The sequence below is a fragment of the Toxotes jaculatrix genome, chromosome 4 (genome assembly GCF_017976425.1).
Source record: "Toxotes jaculatrix isolate fToxJac2 chromosome 4, fToxJac2.pri, whole genome shotgun sequence".
In the NCBI taxonomy this organism is placed as follows: domain Eukaryota; kingdom Metazoa; phylum Chordata; class Actinopteri; family Toxotidae; genus Toxotes; species Toxotes jaculatrix.
Genome location: NC_054397.1, coordinates 27,122,172 through 27,142,251, shown reverse-complemented (window position 1 = coordinate 27,142,251; position 20,080 = coordinate 27,122,172). Strand labels below are relative to the sequence as shown.

At 41.7% G+C, this 20,080-nt stretch overlaps 1 protein-coding gene across 2 annotated transcripts; it reads left to right on the top strand.

The window, feature by feature from the left end:
- The first annotated feature begins 620 nt into the window (after positions 1-620).
- On the top strand, positions 621-17,684 carry slc43a1b (solute carrier family 43 member 1b). Of its 2 annotated transcripts, none has more exons than XM_041037038.1 (15): positions 621-812; positions 4,072-4,230; positions 4,589-4,772; positions 4,906-4,961; positions 5,425-5,501; positions 8,806-8,898; positions 9,330-9,463; positions 9,804-9,946; positions 10,914-11,060; positions 11,287-11,322; positions 11,533-11,665; positions 11,980-12,109; positions 12,280-12,353; positions 12,852-12,975; positions 13,074-17,684. In XM_041037038.1, exons 2-15 carry the CDS (start codon positions 4,077-4,079, stop codon positions 13,290-13,292), a joined length of 1,704 nt encoding a protein of 567 aa, XP_040892972.1. In that variant the 5' UTR covers positions 621-812; positions 4,072-4,076; the 3' UTR covers positions 13,293-17,684. The 2 variants fall into 2 exon arrangements, with proteins under 2 accessions (XP_040892972.1, XP_040892974.1); XM_041037040.1 differs by lacking the exon at positions 621-812 and adding an exon at positions 942-1,119.
- Positions 17,685-20,080: the final 2,396 nt, after the last annotated feature.

The following is a 20,080-nucleotide window of genomic DNA, read 5'->3' as shown; positions in this document are numbered from 1 at the left end:
CTAAGACACTTCTAAACTGGTGAATTCATTTTCCCCTCGATGACGTAGAGCTGTCCAGGTCAGACATTACACTGCTGCCACATGACTGGCTGATTAAATAACTGCACAAATAAACAGATGTACAGGTGTCCCTAATAAAGTGCTCTGTGAGTGTACAGACCCATTTGTATCACACAGTTCATATGATGACCACATGATGGGGCCAGTGAGCAAAGGAATCTTCTTTTTTTTTTTCTCCAACATGTCAGCTTTTCAGGAGGAGGGGGTTCACACCATTTCTACCAAACCATGTGGACTCATCAGGTCTGGACTCATTTAGCAAGGCCTGTTCCATTAAAGTCAAAAGGTTTGTGCTTGCAAGGACATTCGGTCTGGTCCTCACAAGTTTAAAGGGCAGTTTGAGGTTTAAGACCTGGTTTTAGGGCTCAGGTCAGAGTCAGGTTTAGGTCAGAGTTAGGGTAAAGGGCTGGGAAATACATTATGTTAAAGAGTGTCCCCACAAGAAATGTAAGACGTGTGTCTGGGTGTGTGTGTGTGTGTGTGTGTTTTAAGGTCAGTAGGGTGGGTGGGTGAGACTTGAGCTCCTTTTATAGACATACTGTACACAGAGAGGGGGAGAGTCGGTGTGAGCACATGTGTCAGTTAATAGAGCTGCACACACACAGAAGGATACAACACTTTAAATCTACGAAAGAAGGAAAGAAAGCTTCAAGTGTCAAACACAATCTGACTTTCTCCTGTGAGCAAACAGAGCCGACGGTGAACCTCCACCATATAAACACCAGTCATCTACTGGAGCAGAACAACCTAAAGTAAGTAAAGTTGTTGGCTGTAAACATGTTGTGTAGTAATGATCGTTACATGTGGACAAATGAGAAGGTGTCCCCCTCTGAAAGCCTGTGTGGAGGACTTCATTACTTTAATGGCTGAGTGTGTAGCTGTGTGTCATTACTCTCTGGACTTATATGACTGTAGTAAAAACTGAATTAGGTTCAGTTGGTTTCCCGTTTTCGTGTTGTCGTCCTTTGTTCTGATGAACTGCAGGATCACTTTAACTGGACTCAGTCAGCTGTCCAACATATACAACATCTGAGAAGAAGCTCTGTGAGACACATGAGGGTGAGAGTTACAGATGGAAGTGTCCTGTAGCTTTTTGTCTAATTTAGCTTCTGGCTACAAGTATTGGTGATGTGTGAGTCTGTGTGTGTGTCACTTTGACATTTATTAACACAACTGAGAAAAGCTAACATCAGCAGGTGTAAATCATTTATTCTGGTGTAGTTTTTCTTTGGTCTTTGCTAATCAGGACAAATATTTGCGGGACGTGCTCAGACTGTTTAATGTAACAATCCTGGACATTGTTATAGACTTAAATCTATATTTTGCTTTTCTCTGGTTTCACATGGTGACAAACTGCTACAAACATGTTACACAACGAAAGAAGCTCCTTCAGGCTGTTTACCACCTTAGAATAATTTGTCAGCACAACACAGAGTGAGGGTCAGCACTGTGTGAATGCAGTGTGACGGCCAGCGTGTCCTGGAGGAGCCCACACACACACACACACTGCAGGTGAAGTGATGTGCTGGATTTAAAGAGAGGTGAACTCCTGATGTCGCGTCTCTTTCATTCAGCATCTTTCATCTGTCTCCCGGGCTTTACCTTCCATATTCAAAGTTAATTGGTTTTGTCTTTCATCTCTCAATCATAACGCTCTCTCTCTACATTCTAGCTGTGATCTCTGCTGTCTGTAAGCTCATTTTGCTACCACAGCATCCAGGGCTTTTAAGAAATGGTGTTTGTTAAAGGTTGCTAAAATACTGAAATGCTGAATGAACAACTACTTTACATTTCTTTATCAAAAAAGTCACATGACATACTGCTGAGAGAGGCTATGTTCCATGGCTGCATGTTTAGGTATTAGAGTAGCTACAAATGTCAATGTGATTTTGAATGAGGTTTTCTTTCTTCCATGTGGGTCACTAATGGGGCCAAGGTGACAGTGTGACATCGCGTGATTTTCCATCAGGCCCCACATGGAGCCCTTATTGTGTTTGTGAACATTATGATGCCTCATGGTTTTGTGCACGTCATGTTTTAAAGCAGCCAAGTGATGATTACAGGATAAACTAACACTAACTAACAGTCACCAGGAGCTCCTGGTCATATCAGAGCACGTGAGGCTGTGGCAGCTGAACCACTGTGTGTTCAGAGTGTGAAAGGATGCGTTTTATTTCTTATGAAAGTTTTCATTTTTAGGAGTATGACTGTTTTTTTCCTCTTTAAAAAGTGACATAGTCTGACTTTTACTGGGAATTCTGGGAGACAGTCCTCTCCAGGTTTATCATCATTCTACGTGGCTCCTGGATAGGACATATATTTTCACAGTGAAATCATTCACTATATGTATAGTACATGTATAGAACAGCCTCAGATAGAGAAATACAGCAGCACTAGTCAACCAATCAATCGATTGATTGATTGACAGAAAATCAAATGGAAAGTACACACACACACACACACACACAACAGGAAGAACAAAGCTGGAAGATGGAAATGATCTTACACTTACGTTTGTTATGTTCACAATCACAGGTGAATTACTACTCACTGTGTTATGTCATGCTGAATGTTATGCCCATTAATTATACTGTAAGGAAATCCAGGTTTTAAAGAGTGTGTTCTGCAGTGCTGTTTGAGCTTTTATTGTGAAGCAACTACAGGAAGTGTTGTAACTGTAGTTACTTAGGAGGGATTCCATTACAGGGAGGGAGAGAGAGCTCTGCTATTTCCTTGGTCAGCAGGACTCCCAGTGTGCAAACATGTGCCTTATACAGGTTGAGTCACTGCTTTCTAAAGCCACACACACACACACACACACACACACCACACAAGTTTTAAATTCAGTACTTCAAATATTTACACACCCATAGCTGGGACGAGAACTGGGATCATTGATTTGTAGTTCAAGCTGAACATTTCTGTGTGTGTGTGTGTGTGTGTGTAGGTGTAGGTGGGTGCACATGGGTTACATCAGTGCGTGACACCTGATAGCTCCAGCTACCCCTGAAGGTCACGTGGGGTCAAGCTTCTCCCTCTTTGGTCTCATCTTCCCGTCCCCTCACTCATACTTCCCTCGCCTCCTTTCAGGTTTCAGGAGAGCTCCCACGCTCACATCACGTGCTGTGTGACTCCAAACACTGCGTTTTACTCAGTGATGGAGTTTAATGGTGACAAAACACTCACAGTTTTACATTCAGTATTTTTCACAAAAAAAAAAACTGTTATGTGAATCCCTGGGCTGACATTCCTATTCCTCCTCACTGACTGATACACAGCAGCAGTGCTAATGACAAATCGATATTGATATCGATGTAACTTTTCCTGGTGCTTCAGTGCCACCAACTGTCCCTGAGTGGAACAGCGTAAAATCAGGAGTGTCCAAACTGTTCCACAAAGGGCCATGTGGCTGCAGGGTTTTGTTCCAACCAATGAAGAGCACACAGTTTGACCAATCAGCTGTCTGAAGACTGAGATCAGTTGATTAAATGAGTCAAGTCTGGTGTGCTGCTGCTTGGTTGGAACAAAAGCCTGCAGCTTTGTGGAACAGTTTGGACACCCCTGGCGTAAAACCCATGAAGCCCCCCTTCTGATGGACATGGCAGATGTAAATTCCACTTTCATTCGTTATCACGTTGGGACTGGACATGCAGGCCAGCAGCAGACTGACTATGTTTTATTACAATTTCATTTTACATCCCATCATCAGCCATTGGTTCTAGCAGTATCTGATGATACTGAAGCATCTTCTGTGTATTGTGTAACCTGCATGAAAACACTGCTGTACAGTGCCACAGCTGGAACACTTAGAAAGTGTAGGTGAGGAGTTTAGTCTTCTGCTTGGGGATACTTTGGAGGAGGTCCTCCAAAGTATACTCTAATGGGACACTATGGTAATAAAACAAGGTGGTGTAAAGTAAGGATTTGTTGTACTTAGCCATTCCCAGCCCCCTGTTGTTTGGTGGACTAATGTTTTCCTCTTACATATTTCCTGTTCCTGTGTGTCTCCAGCTGTCATGGCTCCCAGCTTGGCCCAGGCGTACAGGAGGAGGTGGTGGATGGCCATCACAGCCATCATAGAGAACCTGCTCTTCTCTGCTGTTCTGTTGGGCTGGGGCTCTCTACTCATCATGCTGAAGAACGAAGGCTTCTATTCTCATGTTTGTACAGGTAAGACCACCATCCAACCAGTTCTCCTGCTGGTCTCCATTTTGCCTTGTCCCTGAACCTCTGCTATTAACTATTGTGTTCATCAAGTTCATTTGTGTTGTCAATGTTGGAACGTCTTTGAGGCCAAGAAGAGTGGATGCATCTAAGAAACAGACAAGATGAACTTCCAACAAATTATAACCCATTTACCTCTGACCCTGGACACGGGCTGATGTTGTTGTGCCTATGTTGTGTTTCTTTTGGTGTTCTCTGTGCAGTGAGGAAGAGTTGTGGCAGCCTGAGCAGCTGCTGAGGCCTCTGTCTTTATTTAAAACAGTTTACATTCTCCTGACTTGCTTTTTTCTATGACCCTGTCCAGAGAATAAGACTGTCAGCACCAACGTGACTTCCTCGGGGAGCGGTCACTGGCAGAGTTGTGTGGAGCAGGAAGAGATTTTGAATCTCGGCTTCACCATTGGCTCGTTCCTCTTGAGTGCAGCCACGTTACCCCTGGGCATCTTGATGGATAGATATGGGCCACGCCCACTAAGGCTCATTGGCAGGTGTGACAGACAGGGCTTTAATGAATTGCTTTGATTCTATGTGTATCAATTTTTAAAATACTGAAAATACTGAAAATGGCAGTGATACACACTCCACGTATGTTCTGACGTCCTGCACCTGTTTGTGTCTCAGTTCATGTTTCGCAGCCTCCTGTGCGATGATAGCTGCTGCTGCATACAACCCTGAAGGTGAGTCAACACTAAACCTTGAATCAACGTTTGCTTGTTTTGATCCAATCCCACTATTGCGACATCCTAGTTTTCCCACAGATATACAGTAATTAAAGGAGAATTCCATCGTTTTACAACGTGGGCCTTATTTTTGTAGTTTTGCCATCATTCATGTCAGTTATGGTGATCACCTGAGAACACTGCAACGTCTTTACGACCGACTCCAACTGGACAAGGAACTCAAGCAGTCAGATGATGAAACAGGCCATAAACACATCTCCAGTTTAACCAAAGTAACTTGGAAAATAAAGCCTGATGTTATAATAGTTTTCTTTGCAATCAGAAATTCGTACATATGAGGTGTGATCATATGATGTGGGAATGATAGACAAAGGCACAAAACTTAAGAGCCTTAAGAGAAAAAAAGAATTTACCTTGAAATTTTATTGGAGCTGATGGTATTCTTCATTTGTTCCATCAGTGTTGTCTGTCCTCATCTTCTTGGCTGTCTCCTTCAATGGCTTTGGAGGAATCTGCCTGACCTTCACCTCACTCACAGTATGAATCACACTCACATCCATGGACTCACACATGTATACACACTTTGTGTCCCATGTTCATCCCATAAAGGGATGCCATAAAGGGATGAACATGGTCAGCAACAATACTCAGATCTCTGTTCTTGGCTGACAGGACTGGAACCTGACGTGGTCTCTACTGTTGTAGTTCATCCACCTCAAGGTGGGACGTGATGTTCATCCTGAGAAGCGTTTCTGCTCGCTACAGTAGTAAAGAGTGGTTATCGGAGTTAGCGTAGCCTTTCTGTCAGCTCCAACCAGTCTGACCTCTGACCTCTCTCATCAACAAGGTGTTTCTGTCCTCAGAGCTGCTGCTTCACTGGATGCTTTTAGTTTCTGGCTTCATTCAGAGTTAAACTCTAGAGACTGTTATAAATTACAATCCAGCAATCACATTAGATGTTCACTGTTTAAAGATACACCAAATAATTTCATTATATCCAGAATGGGTAAGATCACCATGAGTAATGTAAAAGGTGTAACCCACAAAGAATTATCACCCAAAGCAATTCCTCTCACCTCTACAGAGCGTTTTAGATTCTTTATGCTTATTGTGTATGTGCAACTTAACTGTAGGTTCAGTCTACAGCAACAGGAAGCTGCTTTCAGTTACAAACCTCTCATTAACCCTGTGTATGTGACCTGCCCAGCACCAAATGGCAGACTAACAAAGACATCATCTAGCTGATGAACACAGTGGATGCATTTAGCAGCCAAAAACCCATATGTTGTCTTCTTAGGAACTGGTGGAGACCAAAGTAGAGCTAAAAGTAGAGTAAACTGTAGGACAAGGACATGGGAAAAAGGTCCCTGCCGTCTGGGCCTTCTGTCCTGTCTGGGATGTTGCAGCGGGACATTCACACCTGCTGTGACCCCACAGACAGGGGCATGGCCAGGAGTGTTTCATGTTTGATGGTTTGGACCTACAGAGCAGAGCAGCAGCAGTTTTCTGACACCACATCCATAAAGTTGTGTGTTTGTGTTGCAAACTGTGTTGCAAACTGTGTTGCAAACTGTGTTTCTGGTTGTGGCTGCATCGTGAGTTGTGTACCTGTGATTCTAAGCACATGTTCCACTTTGCGTGTGTGTATTTTGGAAAGCAACACATGTTGTTCCACTCGTTCTAAATTCTGCTGCAGCTTCTCAGCCAATCCAAAACCTGGATGGTCAACACACCCTCCCACAGCCCTGTCCCCTTGTCCCCGGACTTGACATTGTCATTTTGGCTTCGCTGCTGTCGTTCCTGTTCTGGTGTTTGCGTGTGTGTTGTGGTGTGTGTTACCTTGGTGATAAAACTACCTGATGTAAACAGTACACGTTCCCAGATAACCTACCTAGCTGCCAACACTTTTTTGTGCTGTGTCAACTTTGGCGAGGCCGTTTACAGTTTAATAGAGTGATTGAGCGGAGCCATCAGTGGTGTTTTAATCTTCAAACATACAACAGAGTTTAAGTTTAAAATCTCATATTCCCACAGATCTGATCATGGGTCAGTATTATCCCATCTTAGTTTAACGTGATAACATTTGTTAATCACCCCTAAACACAAAGTACAGAGACTGATGGTAATGTCATCATTGCTGTGCAGGTATTTGGTCATAAACCAGCATTTTGGACAAACTGAAATTTCGACCTGATGATAGCACTCGATGAAAGGTCAGGGGAAACTGAATATGACTCATTAAGTGTGATTCACCTGTGCCACTGACTAAGTGATAGTACAGCATGTTGCTGATCTGACTGAATAGCCAACTTTTGTCCCGGGGGGGCCCCTGACAGGTTAATCTGGCCATGCTGCTATTATACGTCAAAACAAAATGTCTCATTAAATTTGTTCAGGTTAAGTTAAAGAGCTCATATATGACCTGAGAAATGAATTCTATAATAATTATGTGATTGATCAGAATTTTTTCCTGACGGCTAATACTGGCTAAACGGAACAGACACACAGACAGACTGGGCAGACAAACAGACGGCTCAACAGGAAGGAGGTCACACAATGAGAGTTTATGTTTTTTCGCTGATGCAATGTTTGACAGAAACAGGGTAAATGGAATTTTGATCACTTATCTCACCCTGATAGTAGATTCAGTGGAAGAGAGAAATCATGACTGAGAGTAAATGATTATCTTGAGATAATACAAATTCTGGCTCAGTATTACGTCTATTAAATCTTTGTTAAAGCAGTATGATTCATATTGTATATAGTACAGTTGTTTTTGTCTATTATTTCAGATGGAAATATGAGCACATAGCCACTGGGCACATGCGTAATATTTATCCAGAAATCAAAGAAGATCATAATTTTCCAGTTAACACAATCAGAAAGTACTTTATTAGAACCTGGTTCCAGGAAAGCTTTTATCAGCTGGCTGTGGAATATGTCATATGAGTGGAAACAGAAGCTGAAAAATACACAAGCAGAGTCCAAAACATCCCCGTCAAACAACACAAGTGGTTGTGTTTTTGAGGTCCCGGTGTGGGACGTACTGCTGGTGATATTCTAGAATAGAAATGAACAGACATCCAAAACATCTGATGTGAGCAGTGAGTTTAAAGTGGGCATGAAGGCCTGTGGTGTGAACAGAAGCCACGTGCAGCAAGCTGTGTGACTGGCAGAGCTCCAGCTGCATCTATCATTAGAGTGAGTGTGTTGACATACACACACACACACACACACACACACACACACACACACACACACACACACACACACACACACACACACACACACACACACACACACACACACACACACACACACACACATACCAAAACCTACCATCTGCACAACCAGAGAATGTTCACATGCACACACCCACACACGACAAGTTGTCATGACAAAAAAGTTGGAGGACAGTTTGACAGGGGCTGTAGAGAGTGCTGCTGGTCTATGTGTGTGTGTGTGTGTGTGTGTGTGTGTGTGTGTGTGTGTGTGTGTGTGTGTGTGCGTTTCAGTGTTGTGGCTTTCATACACCTTTCTGCCACGACATTAAAACAGGTTCTTGGCGTCAGTATCGCAGCGATGTAAGAATCAGCAGCACCGCCTGCTGGTTAATTCTTGAAGTGCACTTGAATCTCTGGTGATGTTCATTAGTTTACACGTAACAGCTGTTTATTGTCTATTTATTTCAGTCAGTGTTTACATTGTTTATTGCTTTTTACAAAAAGTTTATACAAAAGTCTTTTACATCCACTCTTTACTGATAAAGACGGCAGCATTGTTCATTTATTCATTTGATGTAACAGAAGTTTTCTTTACCTTTAACCTTTCTCTCTTTCAGCTGCCAAACATGTTTGGGAACATACGATCAACCATCCTGTCCCTGATGATCGGCTCCTATGCTTCTTCAGCGGTCACCTTCCCTGCCGTCAAGGTGCTCTCTCTCTCTCTCTCTCTCACACACAAAAAAGCCTGTTTAAAGGAAGAAAGAAAAAATGGAAAAAGGAGGGGAGTGGAGGGATAAACAAAAAAAAGAGGGAGCTAAAAAAATGAATGAATCAGAAGAAGGAAAAGCAAAGAAAGAAGTGTACAAAGGGGAACAGAAGGGAGTGGCAGGAAATAGAAGAGAATAAGGGAATAAGCTGCAGTGGGATTTCACTGATGATTCAGCAGCAGTTCAAGTTAAATATCAGAATGATGCAACACGATGATGTGCACTTCTTTTTCAAATATTTCTCCCTTTCTACCCCTCTCCTCTAATCATCCCTTTCCTCATCCATCTTTTATCTGTCTATGTCTCTCTCTCTCCTCACCTGTCTTCCTCCCAACCAAACCCTCCTCTTCCTCCCTGTCTTATGACTCCAGTTGATCTATGACCTTGGCGTGTCGTTCAGAGTCATCATGTGGGTTTGGTCTGGTATGGCCTGCCTGGTCTTCCTCAACTGCTTCCTAAACTGGCCTTCTGAATCCTTCCCTGCACCTGAAGACATCCGATACACGTCAGTACACCGCATATCTTATAGTCACGCCTGTCTACACATGAGAACACACACAAACAAACACAAAGTACTATGCAAAGGGTAGAGCAGAGCTGAAAACAGCTTCCTGCTGCAGCTGGAGAGGCGGTCAGTGACAGTGGACAAATGGGTAAGTGAAGACTGGTGGACAAAATGCAAGCCTGTTTCCACGTTGGACGCTCCATGACTTTTGAAAGGAGACATTCAGTAAAGCAATCAAAGATGTAATATCATTTTTTCACCCAGCAGGTTCAAATGTTTGTGTTACTTCTTGTATACAGTATCTTGCTATACATGACATTTCTTTCTCTTCTTTCGACAGTAAAAAGGTGAAGCTGAGAGGGGTGGTGACAGAGGACAATATGACTGGAGACAGGAACATCAATCATGTGACCATCATGGAAGACACGATGGGCGGCAGGATGCCAGAACCTGAACAGACAGACTCCCAAAGCACAGCCCAGGGTGAGGAATATCACTGTTAACATTACATTTGTGATGTTTTGAAATGTGTATATTTCTGTGAAACAAGAAATTGACAGGTTTCCAGCATGTTTTTCTTCTTGACCGGGTGGAAAAGCCTGTGAACAGCATTTAGATCACTGTTTTTGTAATGGTGTAATGTAATGGCAGCCATTACATTTCATAAAGAACATTTCATTAACAGTGGTTTAGTTTCGTATTTCCGTAAAATACAACACACAGATTTTAAAAACTAACGGTTAAAATTACTGCAGCAGAGGCCAAGGCATGCAGATACATCTCCTATAATGCAGTGTCTTTAAAATTCTTGAAAGTCGTACTGTCCATGACTAGTAAACTGATCTTAATCAAATTGGTAAAGGTCGCTTTTATAATGTATATCATCTGAATGAATCATAGCATCTTAATCTGAAGGAATCTGGTGTTAAATATGATGCTAAAATTGATTTCATGCAGTTTGCTGTGCAGAATTATCCTCTGTTTCACCTCACACACGTGTGGACTATAATATTCTCTGGTCTGGTGTCTCAGTGGTTGTCGTCCCCTTGGCTGTGTCACATATAAGTCATTACTTTAGAAAGACTTTTTAGCCTGAACCATTCTGTCTTTATGTGTGGCACAGTACAGCTCTGCTTTGATGACACGTTGCTGAAAGTGTCGCTCATCACATGGTGTCATGCTTTGATTAGACTCCTCCATCTGTCTCACCCTGTCTTCTGTCTCTGGGAGTGTGTCAAACTGGATCCCAGTCCTGCTGATAGTGAATAACACTGCGTTCAGATCCTCATTCAGTGAGCACTGGGGTAGTGATGAATCTCCAGGGTCTGCAGCGTTAAACAGACTGTCCATGAAAAATAAACATGAAAAATAAAACAGAAACTGAAACAAAACTGTAAACTGTACCTGGACTAAAGGCTGCATCTACATCTCTCTCTCTCTCCTTCTTCAGGCTCAGTGCCGCTCTGTCATTCCGTGTGCTCCCCCATCTTCCTGTGGAGTCTCATCACCATGGCAATGACTCAGCTGAGGCTGATCTTCTTCATGGGTGCCATGAACAAGATGCTGGAGTTCCTGGTCACTCACGGCAACCCCAACCGTAAGAAGAAAAACTTACATGAACACTGTCGGGCTTCCTTTATTATCCATGTCATCCATACATCATTTTACTGACAAAAGCTGGGTTAAACCTGATGGATGAGTGTTCGTGTTGCCATTAATGTTGTGTACTACATTTCATCATCATCATCATTGTTTCATTAGAATTTGTGTTAAACCCTGTGTGGGGATCCCTGACCTGCAGCTCTCAATCTTAACTCTTCCAGCCTCAGAACAGTTGCAGAAGGAGGTGGACGAACAAGGTAAGAATGAAGATGCTCAGTGTTTTTTTTTTTTACATGTGACATGTTACTGCCCTCTGTTACTCGACTCATGAGTCCTGCCTATTGCCCTGGCAGTGATTATGCAGCGGCTGGACATTTCATCTGTCTGTAAGACACCTATCTCTCTCCTTTTTACTTCTTTCCTTTCATTTCTACTGACTTCGCTCGATCTCTGCACGTCCCCCACAGTCGGTTTCTACTCATCCATCTTCGGTACAATGCAGCTGCTGTGTCTACTGACTTGTCCTATGATTGGCTACATCATGGACTGGAGAATGAAGGAGTGCGAAGAGGAAAATGCAAACACACAAACAGAGAAGAGGTATTGAGAGGGTTCAGTGGCTTCTCTTTAGGTTTAGGTCTTGTGTTGTTACATTTAGACATTGTAAGCTGGGCGTGGAGGTTTCTACAGATACGATGTTGAACCTTAATGTTCATATGTACATTGAAAAAGTAATTGGTTGCTGTCCACACTGGCCCTGAAGAGAGCCAAGCTTTGACTACACTGTAAAAGATGAGGGACAAATTCCTCATGATAACAGCACAGTGCCATTCTCCTGCATATTGGACTCTGTAACATCCACACCTCTCCCATAGCGACACGCCTCTTTGACGTTTGACATTTGTCCCCTTCAGCCAGTCAGATACCCCAAAGAGAGACAGAAAGATCCAGAAACTGACCAATGCCATGAGAGCTTTCATCTTCACCAATCTCCTATTGGTCACCTTTGGAATAATTTCCTTGATTGACAACTTGCCCCTACAGGTTAGAAAAATACTGTTCAGCAATACAAAGGTCAAAGTTTCCTTCTATGTGAAAACTGTATGAAGACCAATGCACATGAATTTAAAGATGCACAAAAATAAAGAACCATACTGTGACATGTTTGATGACCATTTGCAAATCTGTGTCTGTCTGTTGTCTTTCATTGTTAGATGGTGTCATTTGTTCTGCATACTATCGTGAGAGGATTTATCCACTCCTGCTGTGGAGGCCTCTATGCTGCTGTGTGAGTACTACCACTGACAAGCTGCACTAATCCATGTTGTATATTAGCAACAGATCAGAAATGACTGTGTGTAATGTGAAAAGTCTCACCTGTCCTCTGAACACTGTTCTCCCAGCTGGTAAACACAGTGGAGCGTTTAGCTGCTAAAGAGACCGATTTTTGTCTGAAGTTGGTGGAGACCAAAAACAGAGCTAAAAGAGGGGGATGTTGGACGTTGAATTATAAGGGGATCAGTAATAGGACTTGATAATGTGACTCTGTTATGTGCCAGATATGTAAATAGACAACTGTTTGCTAACACATTAGCATTAAAGGTGATACTATCTCATGTGTTTTGATTCTTATGTTGCTGGTCAACAACAGCATGTCCCTATATCATGCCATTATGCTGGTTTTGTATATATTTGACTGTGAATTAGTGATTGGTAAAAAAAAAAAAAAAAAAAAAAAAATTCTTCACATTCTTTGTCTTTTTTTCTTTCTCCCATCCCGCTCTAGCTATCCAGCCAACCACTTTGGGACACTAACAGGCATGCAGTCAATGATAAGTGCTGCTTTCGCCTTGCTCCAGCAGCCACTGTTCATACTGATGGTGGGACACCTCCATGGAGATCCTTACTGGGTATAAAGCACACACACATCCACACACACGATCAAAGAGAAATCAAGAGTATGCAAATACATTCGACACATGCACTGACATGTCTCTTCTTACAACAGATCAATTTGGGCCTTCTCATCTTCTCCCTGGCTGGCTTCCTGTTGCCGGGCTATCTGTTCTATCACCGTAGAAACCTGATCAGGTCAAAGGCAGAGCGTGATAGGCTGACTGCCAGCCAAGAGAATGCTCCTCTAGCCCTGTCAGCTAGTGGAACTGCAAAGAGCCAAGGAAATGGCCATGCAGCAAATGGATACACACCAAATGGGTATACTGTTTAAGATTATTGACAGGACTGAAATGATAAATTTATATTACGTTTTTGTAATTACTGTTCAGTAGTTTATGAAAATAGAAGTTATATTTGAAACCCTAATGTCAGGCTTCTCATTTAGAAAAGAGTCTTTGACTTAAAAACGACATGTAACAGTGGCACAGTGGTTGGCACTGTGGCTTCACAACATGAAGGCCCTGGGTTTGAATCCCATCTCTGCTTCTTCCTGTGTGGAGTTTACATGTCGTTTCTCTATTTAAGGGAGTTTTCTTTCTCAACTAAAATCACCTAAATCACCTAGAAGTGAGATTATGTGTACACATGATGGACTGTTGAACTACAAACTGGTTGCAGGTCCAAACCCTTGACCTTAGCAATAACTGACAAACAAACATACAAATTCATGGACCATACGTGTGCTTCTGTATGTTTCTTATTTACTATGAACTACACACAGTAGCTCTACTAGAGTATTTCCCACCATTTTTTAGAGCATAACTTAATTTTTTTAAACTACTGAATGTGCTTGAAACTTGTGTGTGCTAAGTCATACTGTAGGAAACAGCGACAATGCAAGCCAGCAGAGCAGGCATACATGAGCACTTTTTATTTTGACGTAGCAAGACAATTTAGACGTATTTTTAAAATTTGAGGTTAATTACTGTTAATTACAGAAACATTAATTGTCTCTTTTGGCAACCAAAGATACTGTTCAACAAAAGTTACACAGTCTTGCTTTAAGTTGTAATGTTAAGATAGCAGACCTAATATTAGTTAGTAACTACACTCACTCTGCTTCCAATTTTTATGACATACTGAACATATACTGTATACGTGACAAATTTCACTTGGTACTTTCTGCTCTTGGAGCAGCTACTTGCTGAAAGCAGCATTACAGCAACAAGCAACATGGTAAACAACCTTTAGGGAGCATTACCTTTAACCCCCCAGTGGGCATTATAGTTTGACATTTTGAAAAATACTATTTATTACTTTAGTGAGATTTAGATGAAAATATCCATACCGTTGAAACTATACTCAGTTTAGCATTAAAACTGAAAGCAGGGGAGAACAGTTAGCCTGGCTCTGTCCACCTGCTGACACATTTAAATCTCACAAATGAACATTAGTTCTCATTAGAAATGTGAAAACGACAAGATTTGGTTTGAGGGGAATTCAGTATGTCTGACCTTATAAAATAACACTACCACTGTTCTTGAGATAAACTTGAATGTCTATTTTGGTAACTGAACCAAATGAAAGGAGGAGTAAGGGAGTTTGTGTTTTCTTTGGTTGCAGTTCATCGTGTGGGTTCAGGTCAGGTTTAGGAGTTGCACTAGCACTTGAATTACTTTGGTGTGTTTCCCTCTGTAAGGGTGAAAATTAGATCTAATGTATTACTATGCAACAGCTAGAGGAAAATACTTTAACAGGGACGTATATGTATTTAATTCCCTTGTTCTTAACAATATGCTACAATGGCAATGTGACAACGTGACAATGTAAAAGGGTCATTCAAAGTGATGAACCCACAGTGAATCATCACTTGAATTTGCCTCTAATTTTTGCAGAGAAAAGCTATGACAAAGCCACTGTCCAGTACCTGCTCAGCAGCAAACAGCTGGCAGACACAGTCAGCGACCAGCAGGAGAACGTCCCTCAGGAATATTGGTCTTGCATTCGTGAGGGGGGGGGGGGGTAGAAACAGAACTCCAAATGAATGAGAAAGTTGCTCTATGACTGCTCAGTGTTCATTTTATCAAGGTACAACTAAGCCAGAGCTGTGTCTACAAATGGTTCCACTTTTTTTAACATCTGCTGCCCTGTCACCACCTCCACTCAAAGCAGAAAATGAAGACGTGCTCAGTGAGGGAGGCACATTTTGAAAACTTTCTCTGCAAAAAAAAAAAAAAACCCAAAAAACAAGCAGCCTTTACATGTGCCACATGTCATATTGTCAGTTTCATGGTGCCACAACAACACCTCTTCAGCAGGTTGTTATTGACAGTCACATAGCAACCAACTCTTTCTTTGTGTATCTATGATATTTGTGTTTGACTCTGTAAATGTGACTTATTAATGAGTTAAACAAATTTTCAGTTTGTCTCCTGAGCTCAGCACTAGTTTATATTGTTTAGTAGTGTTCCAGTGCATGTTTTCTCTGTCACTTTGCTAAGGTTAATCTCGTTGGTGGTGGTTCTTTGCTGGTTTAACATGACATCACAGTCTGTGGATGTTTTAGCCAATCACAGCTCTGTTATGGTGCAGTTGGGCCAAAAACTGCTTCCCTTTCACGTCAGTGTAAAGTAGCATGAGACTCATTTACTTCCAGAGATCAGTTCTCCCTCTGTCCAACTGGCAGGACACTGACAGCCTTGACATTTCACACTGACATGAATGGGAAGTGAACTGTGGTCTGACTGTGTCATTAGGAGGACCAAAATGAGGAGGAGAAGGAGGAGCTGATGCCACAGAAGGAAAACTCAATATGAAATGAGGGACAACCAGAAAGTACAGGGATCTTGGTGCAGGTGCTGGTCCCATAAATAATACAATAATTACATGTGAATTTAGATATCAGTGAAATGTCAGTTTGTAGTCCCTGTTTTAGTCCAGCAGATGAGCCCTTCTCCTCCTCTCCTGAAGAGTTTCTGTGATTTCTGAAATCCTGTGCATGAACAGATTTGTTTGAAGCGAAAACAAAAACAAAGTGATTTTCATTAAACATTTAGGAAACGGTATAAAATATAGTACTGAGGTTCATGGAAGAAAAAATGAAGCCTGTTGTTGAGTATTGAAATAAATACTGTAGTAGCTGTGTTTTGTTGTGTTGGCATGCTGAGAGAACAACATGGCCTCCAGTCAAATTTGTAAATAGAGAGCTTGTACAGTGTCAATGAAAAAATCTGGCAATAATTTAATAAGATTTATCCTCTGATCACATAGCGAGTTGAAATGTGTGTTTGTGTGTGTGTGATGGAATGCTTTGTAAGAAGGGCCGTGGTGTGGGCCCAGATAAAGTGCAATCGGCTGATGTTTGAGTGTTTTTATTTAAAGGCAGCATGTGCACAAATAAAGAAAACATCTTATCTGAAACCATATTTTTTGTGACATGCACCTGCTCATCTGACAGCAGCCTGTCAGACTACACATCATAAGCAGCAGATATAGTACAATCCAGTACAGACACATTCGGCTTCAGAGAGGTGGTGTTTATTGTATATCCATTGTATTGTATTTGCATCACATTGTACATGTGCTGCTCGTATTACATCCACCCACTGTGTGTTGTTATTATGTCACTGTTTATCAGGTAATTAAGGCCTGCTGGCCTCAGCAGAACCACCTGTCACAGTGTTCCTCATTACTCATTTTGATGATGAAGAGCGAGCTAAAGTTTAGTCAAACTGCCCTGCTCATATATTCTTTTCTTCATGTCATCCAGTCATTCACAGTTTCCTGTTTTAGTTTGTGATTTTCACCTCAGATACTTCACTTCCTGTCCCTTTGTGCTACCCGGCTGTCTGATTGTGTGTCCCTGATTTAGTTTCATTAGTGGTGTGTTTCGTCTGTGTGTTCCCTGCCCACAGTTCATCTTTGTACCTTGTGTCAAGCATTCCAGCAGTTTCCTGGTGTTTAGTGTTCCTGGTTATTGATCTCTGTTAGTTTACCTGACCTTGTCTGCCTCCACCTCTGACTGTGTGTGTGTCACAGTCTGCTTCCTTGTTCCCGTTGACCCCTGTATCCAGCCCCTGCTCACTTCCCTCATTCTCCACCTTCTCCCTATGAGGCCTGCCATTCCTCATTCCCCCGCCAGATGTTCCCAGACTTTTTCCTGTTCCACCTGCTACCTGCCCCCCCAACCACACACACACACAAACACAAATCTGCCAGTTTCACCAGTTCTTTCTCAGATCTGTTTGTGTTCCTGCTTATGTGCTCTTGTGTTTTCCCAGTGTTCCTGCTACTGGTGTTGCTTCTATCTGTCTGTGTTCCTGTTTGCCAGCTTGTTCATCTTGTCAGCCTGTAAACCTTCTGTTTCTAGCAGTGTGACACCTCATGTGTATTAAACCAGCATTGGCAAGTAAACACAGTTTTTTTTTATCCAGTTTCTGTCTCACAGTTGTGCAATTGAGCCTATTTCCCTCTGGTTTCATCAGTCATTGCACAAACAAAATTTAGAATCAAATGTAAGAGGTAATGGATATTTATCGTCTCTGAAAACTGAACGAACAGATGGCTGATGAAAATAAGCGTTCACTGTAAATAACTTTTCTCTGTAAGACAAAAATGTGTTTTGTGTTACACTTGTTTGGTTTTTGATTTGATTTGCAATGTTATTTTGCTTTGTTGTGAAGAAATGTAAAAAGTTAAAAATCATTAGAAATATGAAATGAAATTGTGTTTCTGTTCTTGTTATTTCATATTTTAAAACACAGAAATCTGATTCAAGAGCCCAAACAGATTCCTTGCATTTGGAAACTATTTATCATAACTTTCTATATTCCACGATAAGGCCGTATTCCAACAAGAAGATGTTTTGACCATCTTTAACCTCTATTGTTTTTGGCCAGATTTTTAAGATTAAGGTTCAAGCCATAATGGTGTTGGAACCCTATTGTTTTCAGTCTTAGTTATTACTATTGTTATTGTTTTATTGTTGTTGTTGTTATTGTGAAGGGTTATAATGACATAATGCTGATGATGACAGACAAAATATAGACATATGCATCCAGTGTAAAATATTAAAAGGTATTAGGAGTTAAAAATGACAGAGAGGTGTTGTCATCAGGACTACTGGACAATCATTGTCATTAGGGGTCTAAGCACCAATGCCTCCAATTTTTTGTTTTTTTACAAATTTGCAAAAAAGCAAAAACCGCTTTTTCACACCTTGTTTTTCATTTTGTACTTTGTTATCTACATGACTTCAGTTTCTGATGGCACAGGACCTCAAGGATGAGTTGCTGATTTACCAGGCGAAGTTTGGTGTCCACCATTCACCACCAGGAGATGCAACAACACTTTTTTTTTTAAAAAATAATTAGAGCGGTGATCAAATTTCACCATATTTGCTGTGCACATCCGATGTATGGTTCAGACTGAGCTTGTCGGATTTGATGCAAATCCTCAAAACAGAGTTTGTTTGGTTCAAACCCAGGTATGGAGGCTTGAGTTATATACTCAATTCAATTTGACACAAAACAGTGTCAGAAAAGGCAGTAACTTGAAGTGGTGGAACAGAATAACTCACTTTTTAAGTGTCAAACTGCACTGTCGGAGGAAAGAACAGATGCCTCCTGCTTATTTGTGGTCTCCTGCTGCCCTCTTGTGGGTCCTCTCTCTGAATTTTTAGAGGGACATACAGTAGCATAGTAGTGAGTAAGTTATTTGTTAATTGATAAATAAAACAAAGCAGTTTACATGAATTGGTTAATTCAGTACCAGCTGCCAGCTCTGCTGCCCTCTGCTGCAGCATCGTGTCTCATCTACTGCTCATGGAGGAGGAGAATTTTCCTGCCATCTCTTTTTTATTTTTATTTTTTTTTAAAGAAAAGTTGAGTGCTGTGCCTCCCTCTTAGGAAAGACATTACAGGTGAATGGGGTAAAAAAAATGTAACTGATGGATGTCATCATGAAACTTACCCGGACAATTTGTATCACAAGTTTTCTGAAATGTGATGTTTGAATATGCAAGTGAGGCATTGTCTAATTAAATAGGCACTGCTTTGCATATTGAAGAAATGAAGAAGCCTCTTAAATGAGAGGTGAAATGTCTTCAGGATATACAACCCAATCCAGTTCCCCTCAATTCAACTTTTCTTGGATGTTGAGATGAAGGAAGCATCACACACACATCACTGAACTCACTGCCATGTTCATGAAACCAGTCTGAGACGACTTTAGCTTTGTGACATGGAGCATGATCCTGCTGGAAGTAGCCATTAGAAGATGGTGAACTGTGGCCATGAAGGGATGAACATGGTCAGTAACAATACTCAGACAGACTGTGACATTCAGACCATGACTGATTGGTATTAAAGCCCAAATTGAAAGCTACATTGACTTCAACCATCCAGTTTTGGTGAGTCTGTGTCCACTGCAGCCTCAGATCTCTGTTCTTGGCTGACAGGCTGTTGTAGTCGTTCCTCCTCAAGGTTAGATGTGTTGTTCATCCTGAAAAGCTTTTCTGTTCACCACAGTAATAAAAAGTTATCTGAATTACCGTAGTCTAAAAAAACAGCAGCTCCAACCAGTCTGACCTCTGACCTCTCTCATCAACAAGGTGCTTCCGTCCTCAGAGCTGCTGCTTCACTGGATGGTTTTTGTTTCTGGCTCCATCCTGAGTTAAACTCTAGAGACTGTTGTGTAAGAAAATCTCAGCAGTTTCACAAACACTCAAACCAGCTCAACTGACACCAACAATCAGGCCACAGTCAAAGTCACTGAGATCACATCCCTCATTCTGATGCTTGATGTGAACATTAATTGTAGCTCCTGACCTGTATCTGCAGGATTTTATACATTGCTGCCACATGATTGGCTGATTGGATACATTTCCACATCATATCCTAAATTAAATCTCCTGTCTTTTCTAATTTCCTCTCAACTGACCCTTCCAGTCCTTTCTGTGCAGATCTGAATTGTCAGTTACCCACATGTCCAATTCACTTTGAGTTTCTGTGTATGACTCCTCTCCTTCCTTGGCTGTCACTCTCTTGGCAGTCTTGTTTGGTGCTACCTTCTGCTTACCCCTAAGGAGCAGAGAGGCTGATATGCTATGAACTTTGGTTA